The 27,240-nt window shown below is 44.9% G+C and overlaps 2 protein-coding genes across 10 annotated transcripts in view; one reads left to right on the top strand and one right to left on the bottom strand.

Annotated features, from left to right (window-relative positions):
- Nucleotides 1–4,078, top strand: part of LOC137376043 (protein Jade-1-like) — a 148,926-nt gene extending 144,848 nt beyond the window's left edge. For both annotated transcript variants that reach the window (XM_068044023.1, XM_068044032.1), the window contains exon 11: nucleotides 282–4,078. In XM_068044023.1, the coding sequence (XP_067900124.1) occupies nucleotides 282–1,288 (1,007 nt within the window). In that variant the 3' untranslated portion in view covers nucleotides 1,289–4,078. The remainder of the gene's footprint in view (nucleotides 1–281) is intronic.
- Nucleotides 4,079–14,897: 10,819 nt separating this feature from the next.
- The window catches only part of sclt1 (sodium channel and clathrin linker 1), a 140,424-nt gene continuing 128,081 nt past the window's right edge, over nucleotides 14,898–27,240 (bottom strand). For all 8 annotated transcript variants that reach the window (XM_068043969.1, XM_068043930.1, XM_068043921.1 and 5 more), the window contains one exon: nucleotides 14,898–15,754. In XM_068043969.1, the coding sequence (XP_067900070.1) occupies nucleotides 15,683–15,754 (72 nt within the window). In that variant the 3' untranslated portion in view covers nucleotides 14,898–15,682. The remainder of the gene's footprint in view (nucleotides 15,755–27,240) is intronic.

The raw sequence follows: 27,240 nt of genomic DNA, 5'->3' as shown, positions 1-27,240 counted from the left end.
GCATTAGAACAACTTGGGAAAATGGGAAGATTTCAAAAGAAACTTTAAAGAGAAATAAAATAAAAGATATAATTTCTGGCTTCTTCCAGATGATACTGTCAAGAATATGTTATTATCTGTTTCTTTAGCTTGCCTAGCTGCAAGTTGCATGTTTTATTCTGAACACATCTTAGCTGAATCTTGAAAAATACAGTCTGGACCTGATTTTAATAAATGTAAAGTTGTGTTCAGGCCTGTGTGAATATTGCACCATATGAATTGTGTGTGTGTTTTGTTTGTAGGTGTGCCTTCAGCATTCCCATCAGAAGACACTTTATTCCTTAATTGGCTGGCACAATCTCATCCGGTTTCCAAAACAGGTGGTTTGCAGTGGAAGTTGAACAGAGAACTGGAGAAGGGCCAGCCTCCTGACCACTACTCAGACAAGGTGTGGCGTGAAAAGAGCTCACACTTGAGTGGCAGAATGCAAAGCCACACTGACTCTGCGAATCAGAGTTTGTTGAAACAATCAAACCGATCCAGTGAGTGCAAAAACATAGCAAGCCTGCATAGCGTCAAGGAGGACTATACCATCAAGAATATTCTTCCGTCATACGATAAGGTTCGTACTGAGTCACGAGGTAATGCCCGTGAGAGAAATAATGGTGTGACTGTACCTGACCACAGGAAGAAAACTGACAGCAGTGGACGTAGTACAGGAAGTAAAGCAGAATTGAGAGAAAGAGCTTGTTCAAAAAGGGACAAATCCTACATACCTGCTGAATTAACCCTGCGGCAGTCTGAAAACAAGCGGGCTTTATGTGCTCCGCTGTGTAAAATGACTTCTGTTAGCATTCGGAGGTTATCTGGGGATGGTAGCCACTCATACTCCAAATGTAATGGTACCTTGGGTAAGGTAGCTTGCAACCAAACTGCTGTTCCTACCGGTCGGCCTGCAGTCAAAGTGCCTACAACACCTACGAGTCCAGTAAAAAACTGGGGTGGGTTCAAAATCCCAAAGAAGGGAGAAAGAAAGCAACACGAGGAGAGACAGGAGCCCTGCAGACAGAACTCAGAATCAACACAATACCAGCAATTGGGAGCGCAAAGAGCCTCTTCCAAAGAGAGGGCAAAGGTAAGGTTACTGCCGGACAATGAGAATGATGGCTACAGTCCTGACGCTGAGATGAGTGACTCGGAGACAGAGTCAACAGATAATTGCAAGCCACAACGGCTAAATTCGAACAGTGCGATGGTGAGCAGGAGGTATGGGACAGATATTATTCGAAGAAGTATTCTCGCCTCTTGATCTAGAGAAGAGGGGCAGCAAGTACACTCACTGTCTGCTATCCACATCCAATCCCAACAATATTTTAATGAAATGCCTTGTTGTAATTTGAGATTTCTTCAGGCTAAGTATTAGAAACCCATGGACATTTTCCATCATGGAATGTTTGTCAGTGTTTAAATTAAATGCTACGGTTTTGAAGTCTAAAATCTGCCCCATGTACAGTAATCAATACTTCAGGCTTTTTGCAAGGATCAGAAAACTAACTGGACAGTAAGATGCCAGTTTTGAAGCAAGAATTTAAAAATGATGAGCTCAAACACTAAAGAAAAACAGGTTTAAAAATAATTACATTTGCTAATCATCCTACTAGTTAAGTAATCATTTTTTAAAAGCATGTTGTTAAAAAACAAAAGTCACTACAATCCGCAGGTTGTGTGTTAGGTCTGGCTGGACTTACTCCAGTATTTTGGGCTAAAAAAGGACTGTAAAATATAAGCAGCTAATTCTAAGTTCCTCGGCAAATACAAACTACAGTTTGTTTCTTAAATTGTTAAAATCCAGTGTTCAGTAGTGGTAGATTTTTAGATGTGAACATGTCAGAGTTCCTGCTTTAAAATATACAGCTGGTCTGTAAACATAGACAGAAGCACAGTAATTTAGGCAATGGAAACAGTGAGAGGTTGGGATGTACAGCAGCTGCAGAAATGAAGGAATTCCTTGTAGTCTGTAAATGCTGTCAGTGATACAGTAAACTGGCAGGGATGACTGGCCAAGGATTACTGGCACATTAACAAGAGTGGGGAGTTGCTGTAGGAAGCTTTGATGTCTTTCTACATCGTTCCTGTACAACAGGAGTGAGTGTTAAGTGAGTAATAATTGGTAAGACGATTAGGGCTATACCTTTTTTAAAAACATCATTTCTGTATCCCATGTATCCATTAACTTTAGATTATTCCCTCAGGTTCTACCATCCCATTCCACATAGAACTTACAGCACAAAAACAGATAATTGGGGCTGTTTGAGAGCTGGGGGCAGAGAGCAAAGGTTCAAGATTGTTTTTTCCTGTTGGATATTTTCTTTGGAATCTTAGAATTCCACTATTTCCAAATCACCAGCCTGATTTCTTCCTTCCCCAAATAATAACTACTCTGCAATGATTTTCTGAATGAACTGCAGTAGAAGAGCTGCATTACTTCAACAGTCTGCATTATTATGTTCCAATGACATAAAGGGATACGGGGAAAAAGGCATTGAAGTGGATGATCAGCCACGATCGTATTGAATGGCAGAGCAGGCTTGATGGGCTGAATGGCCTACTCCTGCTCCTATGTTCTTTGTCAAAACTTCTGTGTGACCAGCAAAAGGGGTGGGGGGGATGGTGGAATGCAGCAACAGTACTAGAAAAGAGAATTCTTTTCAGTAAATAAATATTTTTAATATTCAGTCACCATTGTAATCAAATTACAGTTTAAGTGACCTGGACATTCCTTTTTTGGGTTATGCTGTAATGGCACTTAACTGGGGTTACCTTCAGCAAGGGTTGAGTTTAGCCAAGTTTAGATGGCATCAGGGATTCGAAAAAAAAAATGGTTCAACCTCCCAAACTTAAAGAAGACTGGCCAGTGTTTTTATTGTCAATAAATGTAAAACTAGTCGACTCAGTAACTTTTAAAAGAATAAATAGCCATTTTAGTAATTTTAACTGTTTAAAATTCCAAACCTTCAGTCTGTCATAAATTTGTTAAAAATGATCTTAAGCAAGTTTTAAAATTCTCCAAAAATCTTATTACGTGAAGTGTTGCATGTACTGTACTGAATTTATATACTGCTCATGGGTTGTAATGCAGTAGAAACTATTTCAAGTAGACACTATCAATATTGAACAAGTATATTTAATTTTATTAAGTGGCCTTTTCTAATCTTTAAGTGCAATAGCTTTGTATTAATTTTTGAAAAGAATTGTAGAAAGGAGGTCTTTCGCTTACATGTTTGACATGGAGTATTTATGCATCTCGGTTCTGCAAGTTTTTTTGAAATATTTGCAGCATCCTCATCTTTAGTGTTTAACATGGAAGTACCATTACATTGTGTTGTGCAGAAGGAAACAAGTCACTAATTTTATGCCTTGCTAAGTTTTATACCTGTACTAATTAATCTTTTGGGTAGAAATAGTGAATTAATAGTTTGAGTACAATGGTTTGTTTAAAGAACCATAACTTAGACTGACAGTTTCATGTTAAAGCTTAATTTTCCCTGTCGTGCTTATTTGTCAAGATCGATCTTAAATTATGATTTTGGTATTTTATATATACTGTAGTTTAACATTAGGCTAGTTGAGCTACTGTGTAGTTGCTACTGGCATGCATATATAGTTTTAAACAAAAGTGATGTAAAGGGACAATTTTCACACATTCTGCGTCTGATTGTTCCGTACAGACCTGCTGAACAAACTTTGCAGTGTGGTGTTGTACAGATGAATTCTATCACCATGTGCCTAGCAAAGTTTAACTGGTGTCCATTTAGTTACAAAGAGCATGGAAATAAAAGCAGAAATAAAATTTATACAGAGATGACTATTTTAAATTACCTGACTCTTTGCTGTATTTATTTTTCGTGTAAACTATTTATAAAACAACTTTTAAAAGGAAATTCTGTTCTGTGAACGTTGAAAACATTTAGATGAATTGTGCCTTTCTCGTGTTTGATGTTGTTGAGTTTACACTAGTAGTATGATAATGGTACATTGATCTGTAAAATGTTTCTCAGAATTAAATCTCATTTGGAATCAACAGAAATACTGGCCTTTATTGTGAGCCTGGAATAGGCCGGAATAATAAAAACCAGAGATTACAACATTGCCTTCCTTTATGAATCTGGGATTTTTCATAAAGTGAGATATTTTATTTAAACTTTAGTGATAGCGATAAATCTAATTTCTCTTTTTTAAGCCAGTTTTATTAGAAAATACATCGAGTCACATGATGTTGAACAGGTCAAGAGATTATTTTTTACTTTAAAAGATGGTTCTACATACCTAGCCGATGCCAGGTAACCAAATGGGGTCTTGTCTCTTACATAAGTTACATCATTCAAATATGCTTTATCATCATTCATTAAAAGTTTGGTACATGTCATTCTCTTGCTGTAGCGCCATCTGCTCTCCTAGGATGGAACATTGCAAGCTGCCCGTTCCTTCGTGCAAAACCCTACTTTTCCACAAGTAACCTTGGGAACACGTAAATGAAGCACTGTGCTTTACCAGAAGATATGTACCATTCTACACCGTGCAATAAATGTACATGCTTGTTTTTTTTGTGTGTTTTATGAAGTTGAAATTATAGTTATTGACCAATTTTCTGCTTTCCATGTGTAAGTGAGATAAATATTAATCATATTTTAAGAGTTGTTACATTTCTAATCAGTTGAGTTGTAGCATAAACGATGAGGGGAGTGAATTTGAGTGTATACCATAAAAGTGTGGATAAAGGCAAAAGTACTTTGAAATCCAGATTTGTTCAAATCTGCTAAGACTTCAGCAGACACTAGGTCAAGATGTGCAAGTACTTTGTAAAACTGATCAGACTACTAAGAAATTTAAATCTAAAGCCTGCATTTTGGATTTCCCAATGCAGTAAAGCCTGAATTACCATCTCAAACTGAGGTTCTTACACAGCCTCAAAATGGGTGCTAACTTGGATTGCAGTGATCATTGCATGGTTAAATTGGATATATTTAAGGATTAAAAATAACATGCAGGACTTCAGATGGGAATATTTTATAGTCAGGAAAAGAGCTCCAAAAAGAACTGAGTGGCAAATGACCTGGAATATGAAATGAGTCCTGGACTGCCACTGACACCTTTGGGAAGTAGGGGAGTTATAAAAGCAGGGGCACAAGAGGGATGATAGTAGGTTGGCATCCCATTATACACTCATATACAGCGATCTCAAGAAAAACAAATCTGTCGGCGTCAAACCGTGGTCAATCCGCTACCACCTGCACTCATGCCTAAATGCAAGTTTACTCAAATGCAAATGGATTTCAATGTAGGCAAAAAGGATAGAACAGGGTACTTTCTAAATGGTGAAAAGCTAGAAACAGTGGAGGTGCAAAGAGACTTGAGGGTCCATGTACATGGATCATTAAAATGTCATGAACAGGCACAGAAAAAAAACAGAAAAAGCTAATGGAATACTGACCTTTATATCTAGAGGACTAGAATGCAAGGGGGTAGAATTCATGCTTCAGCTATACAAAACCCTAGTACTGTGAGCACTTCTGGGCACCACACCTTAGGAAAGATATATTGGTCTTGGAGGGAGTGCAGCATAGATTTACCAGAATGACAGCTGAACTCCAAGGGTTAAATTAAGAGGCGAGATTACATAAACTTTGTCTTTCAACACACCATTAACATATTGTTTGCCTTTGCTCTGTGACCTTTTGGTCAGCTATGTGGCCTGGTCCAATCTAGACCTCCTTTGTTACCTCTTGCCCCACCCCCACCTCACTTGCTTATAACCTGTGACTTTTCTAATATTTGTCAGTTCCGATGAAGGGTCACTGACCCGAAACGTTAACTCTGCTTCTCTTTCCACAGATGCTGCCAGACCTGCTGAGTGGTTCCAGCATTTCCTGTTTTTATTACATAAACTATTGTTGTATTCCCTGGAATTTAGAAGGTTAAGTGGCGATTTGATCAAAGTTTTCAAAATATTAATGGGAACAGATAGGGTAGATAGAAACTATTTCTGCTGGTTGGAAAGTCTAAAACTAGGGGATATGCCCGAAATAAATTAGAGCCAGAACTCTCAGGAGTGAAACTGTGAAACAGTTCTGCATGCAGAGGGTAGTGGAAGTTTGGAGCTCCTCATCTGCAAATGGCAATTGATGCTAGATCAATCGTTAATTTTAAATTTGAGATTGATAAATTATTGTGAACCAAAGGTATTAAGGAATATGGGGCAAAGGCAGGTACATGGAGTTAGGTCACAGATCAGTCATGATCTCACTGAATGGCCTACTCTTGTTCCTATGTTCCCCTCCCCCCTCAAATCCCCTGAGGCACTTTAGACTTCCAATTGCTGATCTGTAAGTGATATAAAGGTTTGATTTGGTCTCTCCAGAGAATGTTCAGTTTTTTGGTTGATCAGAAAACCAGTCGTTGACACTGGTTTTCAGGCAATAGAAAATTCTCCTTGGACCCAGATCAAGAATGGCCCAAGTAGGATGAAGATGAATAGACAAATACTAATATAGAGTAAGGAAATAGTTTGGCTTTTCTTTTTAAATAAAATCCTAAACGTTCAATGAAGTGTGTAGTGAAGGTAGAAGGAGAATTGACAGGCAGAGCAGAAAAGAATTTTAAAACGGATTTAATGTTTTAGAGTATTTTCTTACTGCCATAGACTGTCAATATGTCCATGGAAAGTTCACTTTCCCTTAGCTGGCTAGTTATTGGCTCAGGTTTTCCTGTAGCAGCTGTCATTAAACTGTTGGTGCCTGTTTAGATTTTTAAAAATGTTTGCATTGCAGGTTGCTGAAAGTGCAAGCTGATAACATTGCAGTGAGAGAAACAGGGCACCTGGAACACGAGTGACTAGGGCAAGTAACTGTAGTAACAGATTGAAGGATTGAGAAATAAACTGAGAAAGGAACGCACTGCCTGAAGAGGTGGTAGAGGCAGGAACGCTCACAACATTTAAGAAGTATTTAGATGAGCACTTGAAACGCTATAGCATACAAGGCTATGGGCCAAGTGCTGGAAAATGAGATGAGAATAGGTGCTTGATGGCTGGCATGGACACGATGGGCCAAATGGCCTGTTTCTGTGCTGTATAACTCTGACTCTAGAAGGAAGTGTAGGTTAGGGTGGGTGAATTCAACGTCAAATTAGTTACAGAAAGAGAATTAAGGAAAGAATGAATGCAGAGAGCAAGAAGAGAAAGGAAAGATCAATTTTTTTCTATAAATTTGACATTTTAAAATCTCAACAGTAAGTAAAGCCTTAAGGAATGAGACTTCACACTTGTAATAATTAATTTTTGAATGGCAATGGTTAATTATTACACTAAAAAGGGTACTTGCACTTGAAATGGCTTAACTTTCTGCGATGAGTTTATCTGCTGTGCAAATACAGCATCTTCAATACATTTAATGCATGTCAATGGTGAAGCATAGCAGACATGCTGTTTGCAAAAAGCTAATGGTGGAGCAGGGCAATTCAGATGGCAATTTTGGGATATTGGATACTGCCCCTCACCTGAAGTGTACCATTTACACATGAATATGATCATTATTCTGCCTGTAAATTCTGGGCCATTATGTTTTGTGGTGTTGAAACAAACACTAATTGCTGCAATAATTGTCAGGTTTATTTCCACATTAATGATTTTAAGCTACAAAAACCCCCAATAAAAATATTAATCAGTAAAGCTACACCTGACATCTTGGCAGAATTACTACTGTAAAATTAGGGGAAATTGAAGTATGTGAGCTAAAGCTTTTTTGAGGACTGTACAAGGAAGTAACCTTGTAGGGAATTGCTCACTGGAAGTTGCTGTACTAGTAGATGGACGATCTTTTTATGGTTCTCTTGCACTGCCTTTGTTTGTGTAGATTAAGTACAACCTTAGGGCAACTTTCTCCCAGGCCTCCCATAGGTGTATGGGTTGGAGAATGGAATCTTGTGCCAAATACTTTCCCTGTTTTTCTTTGTATCATTACTTGATCAGTTCAGGTGGTTTAATTCCTGCAGTGCCTTACTTAACAGGCATTAAAATAGCTCACATCCTGGTTTCTAGGGTGCTTTTCCACAGGGATTCTCCTGATCTCCCATTGTTATTACTTCAGAACCCTTGGAGAAATGATGTACACCACAGCTCTGAGATTTCAGCTGATACTTCACTGAAATTTTGGCTACAGATTGGGAGAAATTACTGGCAATGCTGCCCTCCAGTACTTTGGGTGGAATCTTCCCAGCCCTGTACAGGGGGCTTTGGAGGCAGGGCTGGGAGCAAATTTTGAAAGTTGCGTGTTGGGTCAGCTGTCTGGTAAAAGGGCACAGGCAGGAAAGCAGAGGCGAGCTCTAAGCGGCAGTGGCTACCCGCCTAGCACCCGCCCAGCAGGATCTGGTGGTCAGTTAAGGCCAATTAAGGACCCACTTAGGGCCAAGGTACAGATGCTGCTGGAATTTTCCTGACATCAGGCCAGGCCCCCATTGAGTCATGAGGTCAGTAGCAACTGGGAGGCAGCCTCCCAACACAGGCCATTGGGCTATCAGTCCCTCCTCTCGCTGGCCCCATTATTGAGCCACGTGAATCAAAGGCTGCAGCCTGGGCCATTGATTATTCCTGTGGAGGAGTTTCCCCTTCACTCTGATGGCTCTAAGAGCTGTGGGCCTTATGTTCAGCAGGCTTCCAAGGGCCTATGCTCTCCCATACCTTCCTCAGCACTGTCCACCCCTGCAGGTGGGACTGCCATCCATCTAGTGCTGCGGGCCCTTTGTTTGGGCTGGCCACCTTGGGAGTCTGCCGCTGTCCTTAATTAGATGGTGAAAGTGGAAGCGGCCTCTTAATTGGCAGCCTCCCTGAAGATTCCACCTGTTGGCACACCTCTGACCCCTGTGGAGTTGGGACCTGAAAATGGTCTCAATGTCTGAAATTTTACAAAGGGCCTATTCCACCCTTTGTCATAGTAGCTATGCTTCATGTAAGTGGTTGGAGAGTGAGTGTTGGCAAGTTAGTTGACTGGAGCATCACAGCTGAGCTCAATCCCCTTCTCACGAAGGGCTGGACTTTAAATTGCCTGTGAGGGAGTATGCATGCGGGAGCACATTGAAGATAGCACTCTTGAATAGCGTCACTAGATCCTGATACCTCCTGAACGCAATGTGAGAGAGGAGGTGGGCCGGCAGCCCGCCAATTAAATCGCTGTTGGGCTTGTGGAGCTCATTATCAGGTTTTTGAGCAGCAGTTTTAGATTTTCAATCTGAGGCACAGGAAAAACGAAGGGTCTGGGACATGTTAGAGTGCAGCTGCCATGAACATGAAGGGGGGCTTGGTGGGGGGTGGGGGGTTGGTGGTGGTGGCAGAAGTCATTAGGGCTAATGGATGCACCGGTCAACAAATTTAAGAAATGGAGATTTCTAATCAGCAGCATAACTAATGGCACAGAGTTGCCATCGCTGGTGCCGAGAGGCTTGTATTTCTGAGCAGAGAGTGGTTGGACTCATGAGAGAGATGTGAGTCTGTTGGCATCAGAGGTTAGTAGAGGAAGTCCTGGTGAATGAGCGAGTGGCAGCTGAGGGAGTTGAGAGGGAGCAGGATACTCTGACATTGGACAGAGTAGCGAGGAGCTTCAGCCGATGCTTCTGGTCAGGAGGAGGCCAGAGGAGCAGAGTAGGGGGCTGCAAAGGGAAGGTGGCGCCACACGACATTGGGTCTACCACCCAAGAGTCAGCTATCTGCAAATGACAGAGTACAAGTGCCGTAGGAGGCTGCGGCAATCCGGGAAGATGGTCTCAGATATTTGTGCTCTGGTTTACAATGACCTAAGGCCTCGTGGACCCCGTGGCAGTCTCCTACCTGCAGCCATTAAGCTCACTGTTGCCCTGAATTTTTATGCATCCAGGGATCAGCTGCGGGCCTGGGTAGCATCTCGCAGTGGGCAGCTCATCATGCCAGAGGGTAGGAGAATACATCCATTTTGAGACAGATGGGCCATCGCAGGCACCGAAGGCATTGGGAATTGCTGCCATCGATGGATTCCCTCAGATCTAGGTCATCGATTGCACCCATGTAGCCATCAAGGCATCGACAGACAAGCCAGCCAGATTCCTAAACAGAAAGATTTTCCACTCGCTGAATGTCCAGCTGGTCTGTGACCACATGAAGTGCATCTTGCAGGTCAGCGCTTGGTTCCCAGGCAGCTTCAACCTTTGAGAGTCCCAGGTATCATACCTCTTAAGGCCAACATCCAGACTCTATGGGTGTCTGCTGGGGGATAAGGGTTATCCTCCGAAGACGTGGTTCCTGATGTACCTCTGAGTCCTAGCGACAGATGTAGAGAGGCCTACAATCAAAGCCATCTACTAACACAAACTTACATTAAACAGACCATTGGCATCTTGAAAATGCATTTCCATTGCTTTAACTACTTGGGTGGTGCCCTCCAGTTCCAGCCAGCTGGAATGTCTCATATTGTGGTCGTCTGCTACACACTGCACAACATGACAATACAAAGAGGCCTGGAGCTGGATGAAGAGGAGGACCTGGAATGCCACTCTTCCTCGGAGAATGGTGGGGGGGGGGGGGGGAGGGAGGAAGAGGGTGAAGGGGGTGCTGTAGAGAAGCCTGGCACCCAGGCATTGGAGGAAGATGCTGAGGCTGTCTTAGGCCTTATGGCAATTGGCAGGCTGGCATAGGCACAAGGGCAATACTAATTCAGCAATGTTTCACTTTAATGGCTCTCAGTCCTATGAAAATAGCGTCACTAGATCCTGATCCCTCCTGAACGCAATGTGAGAGAGGAGGGGGGCCGGCAGCCCGCCTTTCATCAGTGAGAGAAATTAACCAGCAAACATCCCATTGCCACCCAAACAGATTGAAAATAGGGTCTCCACAGCCATAGCACCACAGGAAACCCAGCCACCCCAACCCCCCTCCCCCCAACCACACCGTCTCTTAACTCCATGTCCCTTTTGACATCAAGCAATAATAGTACACAAGTCTGATCGTAGCCATAAGCAATTATTATTAAAGGAAAAGTTAATGACCATACAAACTGAGAACATCACCCAGGTGACCTATTAAGTGCTTTTAATAGCGTGGCAACTTGCATTACTGTTCACTTCAACAGGCTGCTTCCCCCCTGTGGCTAAGGATGTGGTGGAGGCAGCCTGCTCCCTTGTCTCTGCTTGCAGCTATGCCTGAGCCTTCTGTCCTCGTCATGAGATGCTTGTGGGGGCTCTTTCACAGGCTGTTGCTCCTATATCATTACAGGGGCCAGCCTCCGTCACGGGGCTTTGCTGCATGGATGGTTCCTCAGATGAAGGGCCAAGGAGGTGAAGGATGATGCTGGTATCACCTGCGGGATGGCCCCCCTCATCAGCTTTGAGCTCCTCAGCCCTTTCATGGAGCTCTTGCATGTTGGATGAGGCCAACAGACTGGGGTGCAGCCTCACTCTCCTGCTCACTCATAATGGGCGGCTCACCCAGTGCTCTCCATTAGATTGAGGCCCAACTAGGGTGAATGTGTCTGTGCTGGTGGAAGGTGCGAAGGAATGAAGCAACGGTGCAGGTTCTGGAACATCTCTTCCCACCGAGAAGGCCAGTGACAACCAGGCTGGGACATTCTGCTCCCCCTCTGCGACTGGCCCTGAAGATGCAGCTATCAAATGACCCTGCTCTTCACAACAATCTGTCTCACCATCATCCATGGCCAGATGGAATGGCACCCTTGCAATTTCCCAGCGCTGCCTCCTCCATCGGGGACAGAGTGTGGAACTGTGACACACCACCACCCGTACGAGGCATTTCCCTCTTTTACTCAAGAAAAAGATTTATGAACATAGGCTGCCCTCCCTCACCTATTTCAGTATGACAGCCACGAGATGTTGCGCTCCTCAGTGATGCCCTGTTCAATTGGGCCCCCATATGTAAGGGTCACTGATGCTTCAGTGATGCAACTGGCCACTTGAAGTTAAGGAGAACTATGGGCATTCAGTCAGCTCAGCTCGTCTGCATGCTGGTGTATCCAGAGTTAGAGACCTGTCACCTACGTGCTGCTGGCCACTCACCTTTCCAGACCTTATCAGGTCATTGAATCGTTTTCTGCACTGGATCCATGTCCTTCTGGTGACTCCCCAGTCGCCAACTCCATCCATGCCCACTTTGTTTCTTTAGGCTGTTTTCTTCCGGACACCAGGAACAAAACATCTCTCCTGTCTGACACTATCTGCTAAAACCTCAATGATGGCATTTGAAAATTGTGGTACTGCCCAGGGAACATCTGCCTGTGCCAGCACTGGCCCTCTGAGGCTCCTGCTGCTCCATTTGGATGTGGATTTTCAGAAGGCTTTTGATAAGGTCCCACACACGAGGTTAGTGAACAAAATTAGAACATACAGGATTGGGGGTAACATACTGCTATTGGTTGAGAATTGGTTAACAGACAGAAAGCAGAGAGTAGGAATAAACAGATCCTTCTCAGGATGGGCAGCTGTTACTAGTGGTGTACTGCAAGGATCAGTGATTTGGCTGTGGGGACCAAATTAATATTTCCAAATTCGCTGATGACATAAAACTAGGTGGTAAGTTGTGAGGAGGATGCAAGGAATCTTCAAGGGGACTTGAACAGGCTAAGTGAATGGGCAAGAACACAGCAGATGGAATATAATGTGAATCAGTGTGAGGTGATCCACTTTGGTAGAAAAAACAGAAAGGCAGAATGTTTCTTAAATGGTGAGAGGTTAGGAAGTGTTGATGTCGAAAGCGACCCAGATGTCCTTGTTCATGAGTCACTAAAAGCTAGTATGCAAGTGCAGCAAGCAATTAGGAAGGCAAATTGTATGCTGGCCTTCATTGCAAGGGGATTTGAGTACAGGAGTAAAGATGTTATGCTGTATAGAGTCTTGGTGAGACTTCACTTAGAGTATTGTGTACAGTTTTGGTCTCCTTATCTAAAGAAGGATATACTTGCCATTGAGGGAGTGCAATGGAGGTTCAACCAGTCTAATCCCTGGGATGGTGGGATTGTCGTATGAGACGAGATTACAGAAAGTGGGCCTGGAATCTCTAGAGTTTCGAAGAATGAGAGGTGATCTTATTGAAACCTACAAAATTCTTACAGGGCGTGACAGGGTAGATGTGGAGAGGATCTTTCCTCTGGCTGGTGAGTCTAGAACCAGGGGAAACTGTCTCAGAATAAGGGACAGGCCATTTAAGACTGAGATGAGGAGGAATTTCTTTACTTAGAGGGTGGTGAATCTGTGGAAGCTCAATGATTGAGCATGCTCAAGACAGAAATCAATAGATTTCTGGATACTAATGATAGCAAGGGATATGGGGATAGTGAGGAAAAATGTCATAGAGGTAGATGATCAGTCATGGTCTACTTGAATAGGGAAGAAGGCTCGTTGGGCCGAATGTCCTATGTTCTATTGCTTCAGTGAACAGCAAGTCCAGTCATGGCTGCCGTTCACCATTTCAAAGGCCCCATTACTGGGTCCCGCTTCCAATCTGCTCTCGGCACTGCTAATTGGGCACCAAACTTGCCCCCCGGGCCAATTAGGCCCTTTGCAGTTCAAAGTCATATTGCGCCATTGACGCTGACGTGATGCGGGGTCAGGACCTGGAAATGCGGGCAACCGGATTGAAAATCCAGCCCGCAACATTAAACATTTACATTTCAAGCAGGAGTCATTAGATAGGGCTCAGGAGCATAATCTGTGGGCACTTTCCCCTCCCTATCCTAGAAACATCAAAATAACACTGCTTTCAGAGGTCAGCTGATTAAACCCAGACCATGGGTTGAACCCACAATCCCCCATTTGTATGACTCAGTTATTCACCATCACTTTAATTACATTTTCATAAGACTTATTAAATTTAAGTGATAAAAAAATCCAGATATGCTCTTTGCACCAAACATTCATAGACATTCAAATGATGCTGCACTGCCCTAACTAATTGTGTCATAGAGTAGCTAATTTTAAAAAATATTTGTTCACGTGGGCAAGGCTGAATTTATTATACAATTCTAGTTACCCTGAAGGTGCCTAGAACTGCTGGAACCCTTGTGGTGATGGTGCTTCCCACACTGGTGTTACGTAGGAAATTACACAAATTTGACCCAGCAGCCATAAAGGAAGTGATATGTGTCCTAGTCAGGCTTGTATGTGATTTAATGATGGTGTTTCCATGATACTGCTGCTTGTGCTTTTTGAAGGTAGAAATTGCATGGGTGGGATGTGGTGTCAAAGTTAGCTTGCTGGTGAATTTCTACAATGCATCCTGTAGATTGCACATACTGCAAGCAGAGTTCTGCCAGTGGTGCAGGAGGTGGAAAGAGTCTTGATTGGTGCCAAGGTTCTGAGTGTTATCATGGGCCTCATCCATCCTGGCAAAGAAGGAACATCATGCTCCTAACCTGAGTGTGGTGAATGAAGAGGCATTTAGAGCTGGAGGTGAGAAAATCATGACAGAGGGCTCAGTCTTTATCTCAGGTGAGCAATTCAGGAAGGAGCAAGAACAGTCAAGCTGCTTACACCCCAGGAGGAGAATGATCGGATCCCCCAACCCAAAGAAGCTTTGCCACAACTAGACCATTTTTGGCTCAGTCTGAGACACTATTCACCTGTCCAGCAATCAGTCAAAATTTGATAACAATTGCGGAGAAGTATTTTAAACAGGTTTAATGCCATTACAAATCCTCTTTCAACTTTTTTTCTTAGAAGTATTCCTTTTGTTTGTAAATGGTTTTAATTGGCAATCCAATGTCATTTCAAGTTGGGACAGCTACAGCATACTTTCTGAAAGTACAGAAATTCTATTTACAAACTATTGGCAACAATGAACAAACTGCAGCAAAAGCAAAATTCAAGACAGATCTGTATTAAAACAAAAACACATTGGTAAATAGTATTTATTTTGTATATTGAAATGTATACACATCGCAGCAATAGGAGCACAAGCTGACAGTATCTGTCCAAATTAAAAAATACCAAAAGAAACCCCAACTTATATTTACAAGTGTATCCTCCCCAAAAATCAAACATTAGAATATCAAAATGTACTGAATGGCTTTGACTGATTCTGGAAACTGGTTTCAAAACTTGGAATGGAGACTTGTGGCAGCAGGAAATAAAATTTTAAATAGAGGTTTGAGTTTCTTAAAATCACACTATTCTGTTTAGTTTCTTTGTCAGGTTAAACAGCAAGATTTCGATTTAGTGAAATTCTGAAAGTTTATCAAGGCACTGGACTTTCAAGTTTTTACTAGTATTCACACCAGATTGTTGTTGAGTTAAAGGTAACAAGATAGTATGAAGACAAATGATGACATAACTGAAACCACAACACTGGCAGAAATCCATCAGATTCGAAAATTTTACAAGTAAAACATAAAAATAACAGTTCACATTTACAATTTACATTTTTTAAAAAATGTACTGCAAATTAAAGCAAAGGTCCAACCTCATGCTGAAATTTATTCATCAGCCGTTAATCCATGTTAGGAGTTTTGTTCAAGAGGTATCTCACATAAGTAAACATCTTATAACACTTGAAATTCAGATATCTTGTAATGCAGTGATGGATTTGTTAGTACATTGCATGAACTTACACCATTGCACAAGCTCAATGTCCATTTGCATTAGGAGGCAAAGGGATAGATAGAATAGTTTCAAGTACTCAATGGTTTAAAATGCTTTCCAGATCCAACAGAGTATCAGCTTTTCTTCTCTGCGTTGTGACTCTACTGAGCTGTAGTAAAACAAAATTGAAAGTCATAATTCAACCTGGCCAATTACTGACCTATCAGTCTACTCTCAATCAGCAGCAAAGTGCTGGAAGGAGTCATCAACAGTGCTAACCAAGCAGCACTTAACAACCTGCTCACTGATGCTCAGTTTGGGTTCTGTCAGGACCACTTGAGACCAGACCTCATTTACACTCTTGGTCCAAATATGGACAAAAGAGCTGAATTCTAGAGGGGAGGGGAAAGTTATTGCCCTTGACATCAAGGTGGACTTCAACAGAGAGTGACACTAATGAGCCCAAGTAAAACTGAAGTCAATGGGGATCAGAAGGAAAACTCTGTAGTGGCTGGAGTCCTACCTAGCACAAAGGAAGATGGTTGTGGTTGTTGGAGACCTATCACCTCAGCCGCAGGATGTTGCTGCAGGAGTTCGTTCATGCAGCATCATTGGCTAAACTATCTTCAGCTGCTTTAACAATGACCTTTCTCCATCATAAGGTCAGAAGTGGGGCTATCCACTGATGATTGCAGAGTGTTCAGTTCCGTTAGTAATTTCCCAGATAATGAAGCAGTCCGTACCAACATGTAACAAGACCTGGACCACGAGCAGACTTGGACTGATAAGTGGCAAGTAACATTCACATTGCGCAAGTGCCACGCAATGACAATCTCCGAGAGCAATTCTAACCAGCTCCCATAATCTTCAAAGGGATTAGCACTGCCGATTCCCCATCAACATGCTATCAATCGCCATTGACCAGAAGCTTAACAGGAGCAGCCACTAAATGCTGTGACTACTAGAGCAGGTCAGAAGCTGGGTATTCTGTGATGAGTGGCTCACCTCTGGTCTCCGTAAAGCTTCCACAACTTGCAAGGCACAAGTCCGAATTGAAATGGAATACTTCTTCACTTGCGTGGATGGGTGAAAAAGCTCAACATCATCCAAGATACAGCAGTCCACTTGAGCAGCAGCCCTTCCACCAGCTTAAACATCCACTCCCTCCACCACCAGTGTACTGTGGCTGCATTGTGAGGTATACAGGATGAACTGCAGCAACTCGCCAAAACTTCAACAGCAATTCCTAAACCGGCGATCTCTACCACCTCGAAGGACAAGGGCAATAGCCACATGGTAACACTGCCACCTACAAGCTTCTCTCCAAGTTACACACCATCCTGACTTGGACACTGTGTGATGGAGTTCTTGTGTGCAGACTGCATTCTGTGCAGCTGACTTGTTGGGTGCTTTAACTTTGGATTCAAAATGTTTTTTTTTTAGACAAATCTTGATTTGAAACAGAAACTAAAAGGTCAGAATCAGGTTAAACAAGCCAGCAGTTTTTTTTTTGACCAGAAGCAAGTGATTGGAGCTTAGGTTTCAGTTTCACATGACGACTTTGGAAGCGGTTGTTTAAAGAACAAAAAGCTGCAAAGCTGGGTGTTGTTATAAATTAAAAGTTTCCCAGAGCTGCTGAACTGAATCCCATTTTCTCAGAGCTAACCCTTGGAAAATACAAGTTGCTACCATTGTTTCTGGTACCTTAAAGAGTTACGTAAGGCGGAACCAGTGAAACTACACCATCAGGGCTGTTGTGAACAAAATCACAGAAGTTCCAGAAGGGTGTACAGATTTGGTGGAGATGGGAATTGCTGGGGTTCGGATTGCAGAGAAACTGCCATCAAGCGGAAACTGACGTTTGCAACTTGGGAGATGGGAATCTGGAGATCTACTTGAAAAGTTCAAAGACCTGAAGGACTTTGTCAGGGTTCGGCGTCACCCTGCCGATAGGACTGCCAATGTACTTGAGATACATCCTTATAGCATTTGATAGTTAACGTGTAACCTTTAAGATATATATACATTGATTGTGGTTAAGCTGTTGGTTCATGTTTAATTTATGTTGGTTTTAGTTTGGGTGTTAAAGTAAACTTTATAAAAGTGAAATCTTGTCCATTTGGTTTTTTGTCTCCTACATTGGCTGAGTCAGTGGATTCAATTTTTTATTTTAGTTTGTTGGTGGTCTCCACGGCGATCATTAAACTGCTTCTTCATCACTGCTGTGTCGATATCCTGGATCTCCCTAACAGCACTGTTATGCCACATGCATTGCAGCATTTCAAGAAGGCAGCTCACCACTACCAACAAAGGTATCAACCCAGCGAAGATGAAGGAATGATGATATATGTCCAGGTCAGAATGGTGTGTGACTTGGAGGGGAACTTTTAAGTGGTGGTGACACTATGCGCCTGCTGCCCTTGTCCTTCTAGATGGCAGGGGTTGCGGGTTTAGAAGGTTCTGTCAAAGATGCCTTGACGAGTTGCTACAGTGCATCCTGCAGGTAACACACACTTCAGGAATGGGCAATAAATGCTGTCCTGGTTAGAAACCCATATCCAAGAGTGAATATTTAAAAAAAATTAATTTGTTGAGATTCACTTTTCCCATAATATTATGATAAAACTGGGTCAATAGAATTTTCACGAATTACCACAGTTGGAAAATAAATGAAAACCTAAGCTTCAACTTGCAAGCCAGTAGGGATCCCCAGTGTTGTTGCTCAGTGAGTTGGTAAATGTGGTATTTCATAATATGGCTTAGTTAAGCTCTGACAATATCAGCCCCCGACAGCCAGAAATAATCCCCCCCACCCCGAACAATAAGGTTTCTCCCCATGACCTCCTGTACAATGGGTTGTATATCTCTCTTTGCCCTGAATAAGTTGTTTCTCTCTACCCCTTCAACAGGCTACCTGGCTCCAGAACTCATAACAGCCTTGGTCCAAACATGGACAAAAAAGCTGAACTCGAGGCGAAGTGAGAGTGACTGCCCTTGACACTAAGGCAGCACTTGATCAAGTGTGGCATCAAATAGCCCTAGCAAAGTGATCAATGGGAATTAGGGGTAAACTCTCTACTGGTTGGAGTCATACCTTGCACAAAAGGAAGATGATTGTGGTTGTTGGAGGCCAATCATCTCAGCCCTAGGACGTTGCTGCAGGAGTTCCTCAGGGTAGTGTCCTCTTTCCAACCATCTTCAGCTGCTTCATCAACGACCTTCCCTCCATCATAAGGTCAGAAGTGGGGATGCTCGCTGATGACTGCACAATGTTCAGTACCATTCTTCTCAGATACTGTAGCAGTCTGTATCCATATGCATATCCATATGCGGCAAGACCTGGACAACATTCAGGCTTGGGCTGATAAGTAGCAAGTAACATTCGCGCCACACAAGTGCCAGGCAATGACCATCTCCAACAAGAGACAAGTTAACCATCTCCCCTTGATATTCAATGGCATTACCATTGCTGAATTCCCCACGATCAACATCCTGGGGGTTACCATTCACCTAAAACTGAACTGGAGCAGCCATATAAATGCTGTGGCTACAAGACCAGGTCAGAGGTTGGGAAAGCTGTGGTGAGTAACTCACTTCCTGTCTGCTCAAAATCTGTCCACTATCTACAAGGCACAAGTCAGGAGTGTTACAGAATACTTTCCACTTGCCTGGGTCAGTGCAGCTCCAATGAGTGTGGCCTCAACAACACTCAAGAAGCTCGACATCATCCAGGACAAAGCAGCCCGCATGATTGGGACCCCATCTACCAGCTTAAACGTTCACTCCCTCCACCACTGATGCACAGTGGCAGCAGTGCATACCATCTAAAAGATGCACTGCAGCAACTCATCAAGTGTCCTATAACAGCACCTTCCAAACCCTGCAACCTCTACCACTTAGAAGGACAAGGGCAGCAAATGTGAGAGAACACCACCTTCTACAATTTCCCGTCCAAGCCACACACCATCCGGACTTGAAACTCTGATGAAAGGTCACAGACCTGAAATGTTAACTTTGCTTCTCTCTCCACAAATGCTGCCAGACCTGCTGAGTATCTCCAGCACTTTTTGTTTTTATTTCAGATTTCCAGCATTTGCAGTATTTTGCTTTTATTTATTGAAACGGTATCGCCGTTCCTTCACGGTTGCTGGGTCAAAATCCTGGAAATCCCTTCCAAACAGCATTTTGGGTGTACCTACTCCAGATGGACTGCAGCAGTTCAGGAAGGCAGCTCACCACCACCTTCTCAAGGGCAATTAGGGCTGGCCAACAAATGTTGACCTTGCCAGCGACCCCTACCTCCTAAGAATACATTTTTAAAAATTAAGGAGAAAAACAGATGCATCCAGTGAGAAAGAAACAAAAACTGATAAGTCTAACGATCACAACAGATGGAAGAAAACTTATTATACAAATAATTAGCAAGTGGTCAAACTGTAGATACTGCATCTTCCAATCTGGAGATAGGGGGTAAATGAAGAATTTTCATCCTTTAGCTCTAGGTTGGCATAAACTAACAACACTAGTTGATCTCCTGTGGTATTATACAGGAATGTCAATACCAAGTGTAGTTTTCAGGTGAAATGGCAGATAACTGGACCAGAGCATATGGATGCAATTTAGTCCCCATTTTAAAGTCATACCTTCTGTCCTTATCTTTCTATCATAAATTGTATAGTCCACATTTATAATGGAAACAACCCACGCAAACATGCATGCTTTAATTCCACCCTCCCGCCATAAGTGGTGTTGCAGCACCTTCACTGGTGAGCGTTATTATACGATGACAGGTAGGGCTGACTTTTATCATTGCAGCGGGGCTTCATATGATGGGTGGGAAAGGTGGGGGCAATTCCCCCTTTAGCTGGTTGCGGGACCACCAGCTGCATTTTACCTCCATCAGGCAAGTTGCTGTTGGGGCAGCCGTCCGTTTCATGGACAGCCACCCGCCCCCAGGGAACTGTGACCACTCCCGGGACTAGAGGAGAGGACGCTGTGGGAGTAGGCTGCCCTCCCAAACAGGTAGGTAGGGATCTGTGGGCACCAGGACCAGTGAGGCAGGCTCCAGCAAAGAAGGGGGGGGTGGGGTTGGTTGCCACAGCGATGGCCATTGCTGTCTGCAGCCCCACAAGGTGCCAAAGAGGAGGGCCCCCCTCACCCACTGCCAAGACAGCAAGGAGGCCACCAGCGTACACCAGCGTTTCCCCACAGGGCAGAGGGCCCACCCGCCACTGGTAAAATGACTGTGGAAGCGGGAAGTGGTCCTTAATTGGCCACTTAAGGGGTTCAATTGACCTCTGGTCCACCGCCTTCGCTGCTGGCAAAGTGGCATGGCAGCAGGAGGACGGGAACTCCATCCCTGCCTTCCCTCCCAATTTTACAGGTTCCCCCCTCCGCCTCCCAGCCCACCCCTAGAGGGCTGGTAAAATGCAGCCCATAGTTTCTATTCTAAGGGTTGAATTTTACGGTCCCCTCGATGCCGTGGGTCTTGGAACACTATTAAAGGTTTATTATGGGGGAAAGAGTGCGATTGGGGGGGACTGTTAAATTTTAAAAAGGTTAGTGAAGGCCTTACAGCTCTTTAAAAATGGTGCTGGCGCCTGCGTAGATTCCGTTGCCAGGGATGTGGCGGCCACCCCCTTATGTCATCGAGGGCGGCCACTCCTCCCCCTCTATTTAAATGAGCCCCCGCACGTAATATCGCAGGAGCTCAGGGACGGCGCATCCGCGCGGGATGCACGCCGTTTTTAGAGTGCACCACTGCAAACTGCAGCACACTCGTAAAATTCAGCCCTAAAAGTGGATACAGCAATCCAGGTCATGTGTGCAAAAGAAAGATTTATAACATATTCCAGACATTAAAATATTAGCAATCGGCCAATTAACATAAGTATTAAGTATGTCATTTCTAACATTAAAAGTCATAAATCTGAGGTGAAATAAAATAACTTGTATTGAATAGACAGTTTTCAAACAAATGAAGTGCCTGCTAGCTGATTTATAGTATATACTGAGCCTATATAAAAACATCAGAAATATGAGCAGGAGTAGACCATACGCTCCATCAAGTCTGCTCTGCCATTCAATAGGATCATGGCTAATCTCAGGTTTCAACTCCACTTGCCCCCCCAGCTTTCCATATCCCTTGATTCCCTGAGACACCAAAAATCTATGTTTCTCAGCCTTAAATATATTGAACGATGGCGCATCCAAAACCCTCTGTAGTAGAGAATTCCAAAGATACACAACCCTTTGGGTGAAGAAATTTCTCATCTCAGTCCTCAATGATCATTCCCTTATCCTGAGACTGTGTCCCTGTGTTTTAGATTACCAGCCTGGGGAAAACAACCGCTCAGTGTCTACCCTGTCAAGCCCCTTCAGAATCTTGTAAGTTTCAATGAGATCACAGGCTGCATTTTAAGACTCTGTCGCCGAAGTAGACGGAGGATGTAAAAAAAAATGCGGCCCGCGTGCACAAGCACCATGTCACACTCATTTGCATGGACGCAGCACAGCCCCCCCCCCCCCCAATGATGTGGAGGGGGCGGGCGAGCCATTGCCAGCAATGGCATCTGGTGTCAATGCGCAGGTGCCATGCCATTTTTAAAGGGCTGACGGGCCTGAATGAACATTTAAAATTTAAAAGGGCAGGTTTAGTGAAAGTCTTGCTCAAATAACTGCAGTGCTTTCCAGGCATTCTCCCATCTCCCACTGCCCCCCGCCCTGGCCATGGCATTGCACAACATTCCTACCCTGTTCCCCCCTGCAATTCCAAGACTGAAATTGCCCCCCCCACCAAACTTCGGCACATTTGTCCTTTACCCCTTCCCATCAACCCCTTCGACCAATCCGAGGCCTTGTAACCCCTCTCCCACATAGAGGAAAATACCTCCTCCCCCCTCCCCATAGGTGTCGCGCCACATTTCACCAAACGGGGATTTGAAGGCGCAGCATTGTCAGTGGCAAGAATGAAGATAGCGATGTGATGGCAGAATTGCTGTGGGATTTACATATTTTAACGTGGGTCCTGTTGCTGAGCAGCCAAAACAAGGCCTTGCCACCACCGAAATTAGTATTGGGCCTGCTGCTGTCGGGGTCGGTGGTGTCCTCCATCGTACTGATCTTCATTGCCCCCCCCCCCACCACCATTCCAGACGGCCGAGAGGCTTGAAAATCCAGCCCCACCTCTCATTCTCCTAAATGCCAGAGAATATAGACCCAATTTACTCAGCCTCTCATTATAGGACAACCCTCTCATCCTAGGGACCAATCTAGTGAACCTTCGCTGTACTGCCTTCAATACAAGTATATCCTTCCTTAAATATGAAGACCAAAACTACACACAGTATTTCAGGAGTGGTTTCACCAAAGCCATATAAAACAGCAAATGATTGCAAGAGGAACAAACCATCTCATCACATTATTTTGTATATCTTCATGTTAACCATAAAAATTATCTATAATAATACATAAACCTCACAGGTCCATTCAATGAGTCAACCAGATAATAGCAAGGGTGTGATCATTCTATGACTAACAATGGAAGGGAATCAAGTATAGTAATTTTAGCTCAGGATTACTGAATTTTCAGACAATCCAATAGTTTAGTTTCATCCCAACCTCTTAATTGGATTGTAATTTTGTAACCCCTGCCCCCATCCACCACTGCCCCAGCCACACATCTATTATTCCATTCTGACTTTATTTCTTAATCTACTCGCGTATCTTCTGCACTTTGTCATAAGCCACCGGATGAGTTACATGAGTTATGTCAAGAGAGAATTTACTTTCCATAATCGACTGTTCAATCGCACTGTATTTCGTTACATTGGCCAGAATTTTAGGCCCCCACACCCCCGGGAATGGGCTGGACTGGGAGATTTGTGGGGTGGGGGGGGGGGGGGGGGGGGCGTAAAATCATGTGGGAGGTGGGGGATACCATTCCTGTCGCCTACCTGCCCTTGCTGCCACTTTACCAGCAATGGGGGAGGTGGCAAATTGTCTGCGTGCCCCAGCCCAATTGCGGCCTTTAAGTGGCCAATTAATTGCCACTTAAGGGCCTCCTCCACCGGCACTGGTACATTACCAGCGGCGGATAGGCACCGCCACTTGGGGAAGCCGTCCAGTTAAACCTGGCAGCCTCCTTGAGGACAGCAGGGGTGGGGGGGGTTTGCTGTTTTTACAGCATTTCGCCCTTTGGGATTGGCGATCTACAGTGATTTTGTTTTCCTGTTGGTTGGGGTTTTAGTGCCTGTCCCAGGAAAGCTTCAAGCAAAAAATGGCTGCAATCAACACCAGAGCTCCAGGCCAGGGGGTGCGTGAAACCATTAGGGTGGTGGTGAAAGAAAGCGAAGGAGGTGCACCCATCGACTGCGCCTTCTTCATTAAGAAAATCCTGATCGGATACTGTGGATTTCAAGCTGCGGCCATCTTCTGCCTGCAGAACTTCCCAGCAGTGGATATTTCGATGTGACGTTAAAGAATGTGGTGGGATGCATCAAGCTCCTGAAGGTGTTTGAGGAGAGGAAACCAGGCGCCGCTGTCGATCCTCACATCGGCGCCGTTCTTGACACTGCCGCCGCAATGGAACCGGGTGGTGACAATTCACCTCTACAACCCCCACGTTCCTGCTGTGGATGTGCTCACCTTCCTCAACAGGTACGTCGAGGTGGCCGGGAGCAGCACCGAGATCAAGGATCCGTTTGGGATTTGGACCAGCAAGCAGCAGGTCAAGGTCACCTTGAAGGTCGACGCCAACAAAGCCATCATCCATCTTCTCTCCAGCTTTGCTATCGGGGGAAGTCGAGGCTTCTTTACGCAGGGCAGGCCAGAGTTTGTCGTACTTGTGGCAAATCTAATCATGTGACGGCCAACTGCAGCACAGTCGTCTGCAAGAACTGCAAACAGGAAGGCCATCAGACCAAGGACTGTAAGCAGAGTAAGTGCTGCAACCTGTGTGGTGGAGCAGGCCACCTCTACAAGACCTGCCCCAAGCACTGCCTCAGTTCTGTACAGGTGGCAAGGTCCAAGGAAAAGCTGGAGGAAGGAACAGCGAATGCGCCTCGTGCTGTGAAGGAGACCAGCAACCCTCCCTGAAGTGAAGAAAATCCGTCTGAGGAGAAAATGAAAGGGGAGACAGCTGCAACCAGTGACCCAAAGCCTACCCCGTGCCCGGAAACTCCTCAACAGACAGAATCCATGGAGGATGCGGCAGCAGTGGAACATCCGGATGTGCGGCAAGTGGTCAAAAGGAAAACCACAAAGAAGCCGCCCCCAAAAAAGGAACAGGTCACCACCCAAACCAGTGGGAAGAGGAGGCTAGCATCTGAGACGGACTACGGCAGTTGTTCCTCATCGGATGAGGAAGGGCCAGAAAGACAGCACATGCAAAAGAAGCAGCAGAACACAAAGAAAGAGAGAAAGCCCCCCAGCTCCGTGGCTCTGGGAGCAGAAACGTCCTCGAGGAGCAGCAGAGGGGAATGACACCACCAGCAGAGGACAGTCCAAACCTTGCTGCCTACAAGAGCTCCCCATGTCACCCCAGCGGAAAAAACCCCCATGGGTGACCAGAAGGGTTTTCTGAGACCGACGAATATGCAACAGCTTGTGCACATTATGGGTATGCAGGAAAGTACCCAAAGACTGGGACTAGTAAGGCCACCTGGTGTGGTAAGCAACCGTTTTAAATGGGTATAAAGATCGCTTCCATTAATGTGCGTAGCGTTAAATCCACTACGCGACGTGTTTCGACCTTGGGTTACCTTGCCAAGGTTAAAGCCGACCTACTGTTTCTGCAGGTGTGTGGAATACTGCACCTCAGCGCCTACAGACAATGGTCGCGATGGTGGTCCCATGGGCCATCGATCTGGTCAGAGGGAAATGATTCCCGTTCCTCTGGCCTGGGTATTCTGCCGAGGGGAGGCAACCTCACCATCTCCAAAGTTAAGGCAGTGGTGGACGGTTGCCTCCTTGTAGCAGACATAATGTACAACAATGCTCCGCTCCGGGTAATCAACGTGTACGCCCCGGTCCAATACAGTGAGCGGCTGACCGCCCTCCAGCAGCTCCCGCTACTGCTGGCGACGTCCAGGCCAGTCATTCTAGGCGGTGACTTCATCGATGCAGCTGGACGATCCGGCAGTGACGACAGCTAACCGGACGCTACGTCCAGATTCCTAATGGAAACAGTAAAAGATGCCTAGCAGCATGACGTCTTCAGCAAACCTGCAGATGGAGTGAATGTAGACCAGACGAGTCTGCCTGTTCCGGGACTGACTTCCTGTTTGGGTCCTGTGCCTTCACAGGAGGGAAGGGAAGGGAAGGGAAGGGAAGGGAGGAAGGAAGGAAGGAAGGAAGGAATAGAAAGAAAGAGAGAGAGACAGACAGAGAGACAGTCGGAAATGTCCCGACTCCAGAACAGAATGCAGAATCTGCTCTGACTGCAGTCGATGGGGGTCGAGGTCAAGGAGGATCTCCAAGAGGTAAAGAGTCAGCAGGCCTCGCTCTTTGCCGTGGTGGCCTCCAAGATCATCATCTGGTCCAGAGTCTGCTCCGTTGAGCAGGATGAGACGTGCTCGCGTTTCTTCTTCCAAAAGGTACACAGAGAGAGCTCTGTGATCAGCAACCTGAAGGAAGAGGACGGCTCAGTAACGTCATTGCATTCTGACATATTAAGGGCTATCTTGAAGGATTAGCAAATCCTTTTATGCTGGGCTGTACAACGTGAAGCCGACAGACAGCATGGCCTTCCAGTCTTTCCTGTCATCTATCATGGAGATCTTAGATGACAGTGCATGAGAGAGTCTGTACAAACCACTAACTCTGGACAAGCTAACAAAGGCCATAAGGTCCCTCGGGACGAGTAAAACTCCCAGAAGCGACAGCTTACCGGTTGAGTTGTATTCAGCTCTTTAGGACTGGATCGGCCCAGACCTGCTGGAAGTGTACAAGAGTATGCTTATGGCTGGCAGCATGTCAGAATCCATGAGGAAAGGCATCATCACCCTCATCTACAAGCGGAAGGGGGAAGGTGGAAATCAGAAATTTGTGGCCCAAAGGATGCGGGCAGAAGAGGGGTGACAATCCCGAGCAGCGGAAGCACTCAGGTCAAAGCCTCCCTGTACGTGAATGACGTCGCTGTCTTCTGCTTGGATCCACTGTCCCTTCACAGGCTGATGAGCATCTGCGACCTCGGAAGCCAAAGTAAATTGCGGCAAGAGCGAGGCCATGTTCTTTGGAAATTGGGCCGACCTATCCTTTGTCCGCTTCACCGTCAGGTCAGACTACCTGAAGGTGCTGGGGATATGGCTCGGAGGGGCCAGGGCGTGCGCCAAAATGTGGAAGGAGCGAGTGGCCATGGTAAACCATAAACTGAGCATGTGGGAGTACATTCTCTCTCCATTGCAGGTAAGAACCTGGTCATCAGTGCAAGGTGCTCACATTGTTACTGTACATGGCGCAGGTCTGGCCCATACCCCAGTCCTGTGCCATGGCGGTCACCCGAGCCATCTTCCGCTTTATCTGGAGATCAAAAATGGACCGTGTCCTGAGGGACACGATGTTCAAACCTCTTGATAAAGCAGGAAAACACGTACTCAACGTCGTCCTCATCCTGATGGCCACCTTTGTGTGCGGCTGCATCAAGCTGTGTGTAGA

This window comes from Heterodontus francisci, chromosome 1, assembly GCF_036365525.1.
Source record: "Heterodontus francisci isolate sHetFra1 chromosome 1, sHetFra1.hap1, whole genome shotgun sequence".
Lineage (NCBI taxonomy): Eukaryota > Metazoa > Chordata > Chondrichthyes > Heterodontiformes > Heterodontidae > Heterodontus > Heterodontus francisci.
The sequence above is the reverse complement of the archived record's forward strand: the minus strand, read 5'-3'. Positions and strand labels throughout refer to the sequence as shown.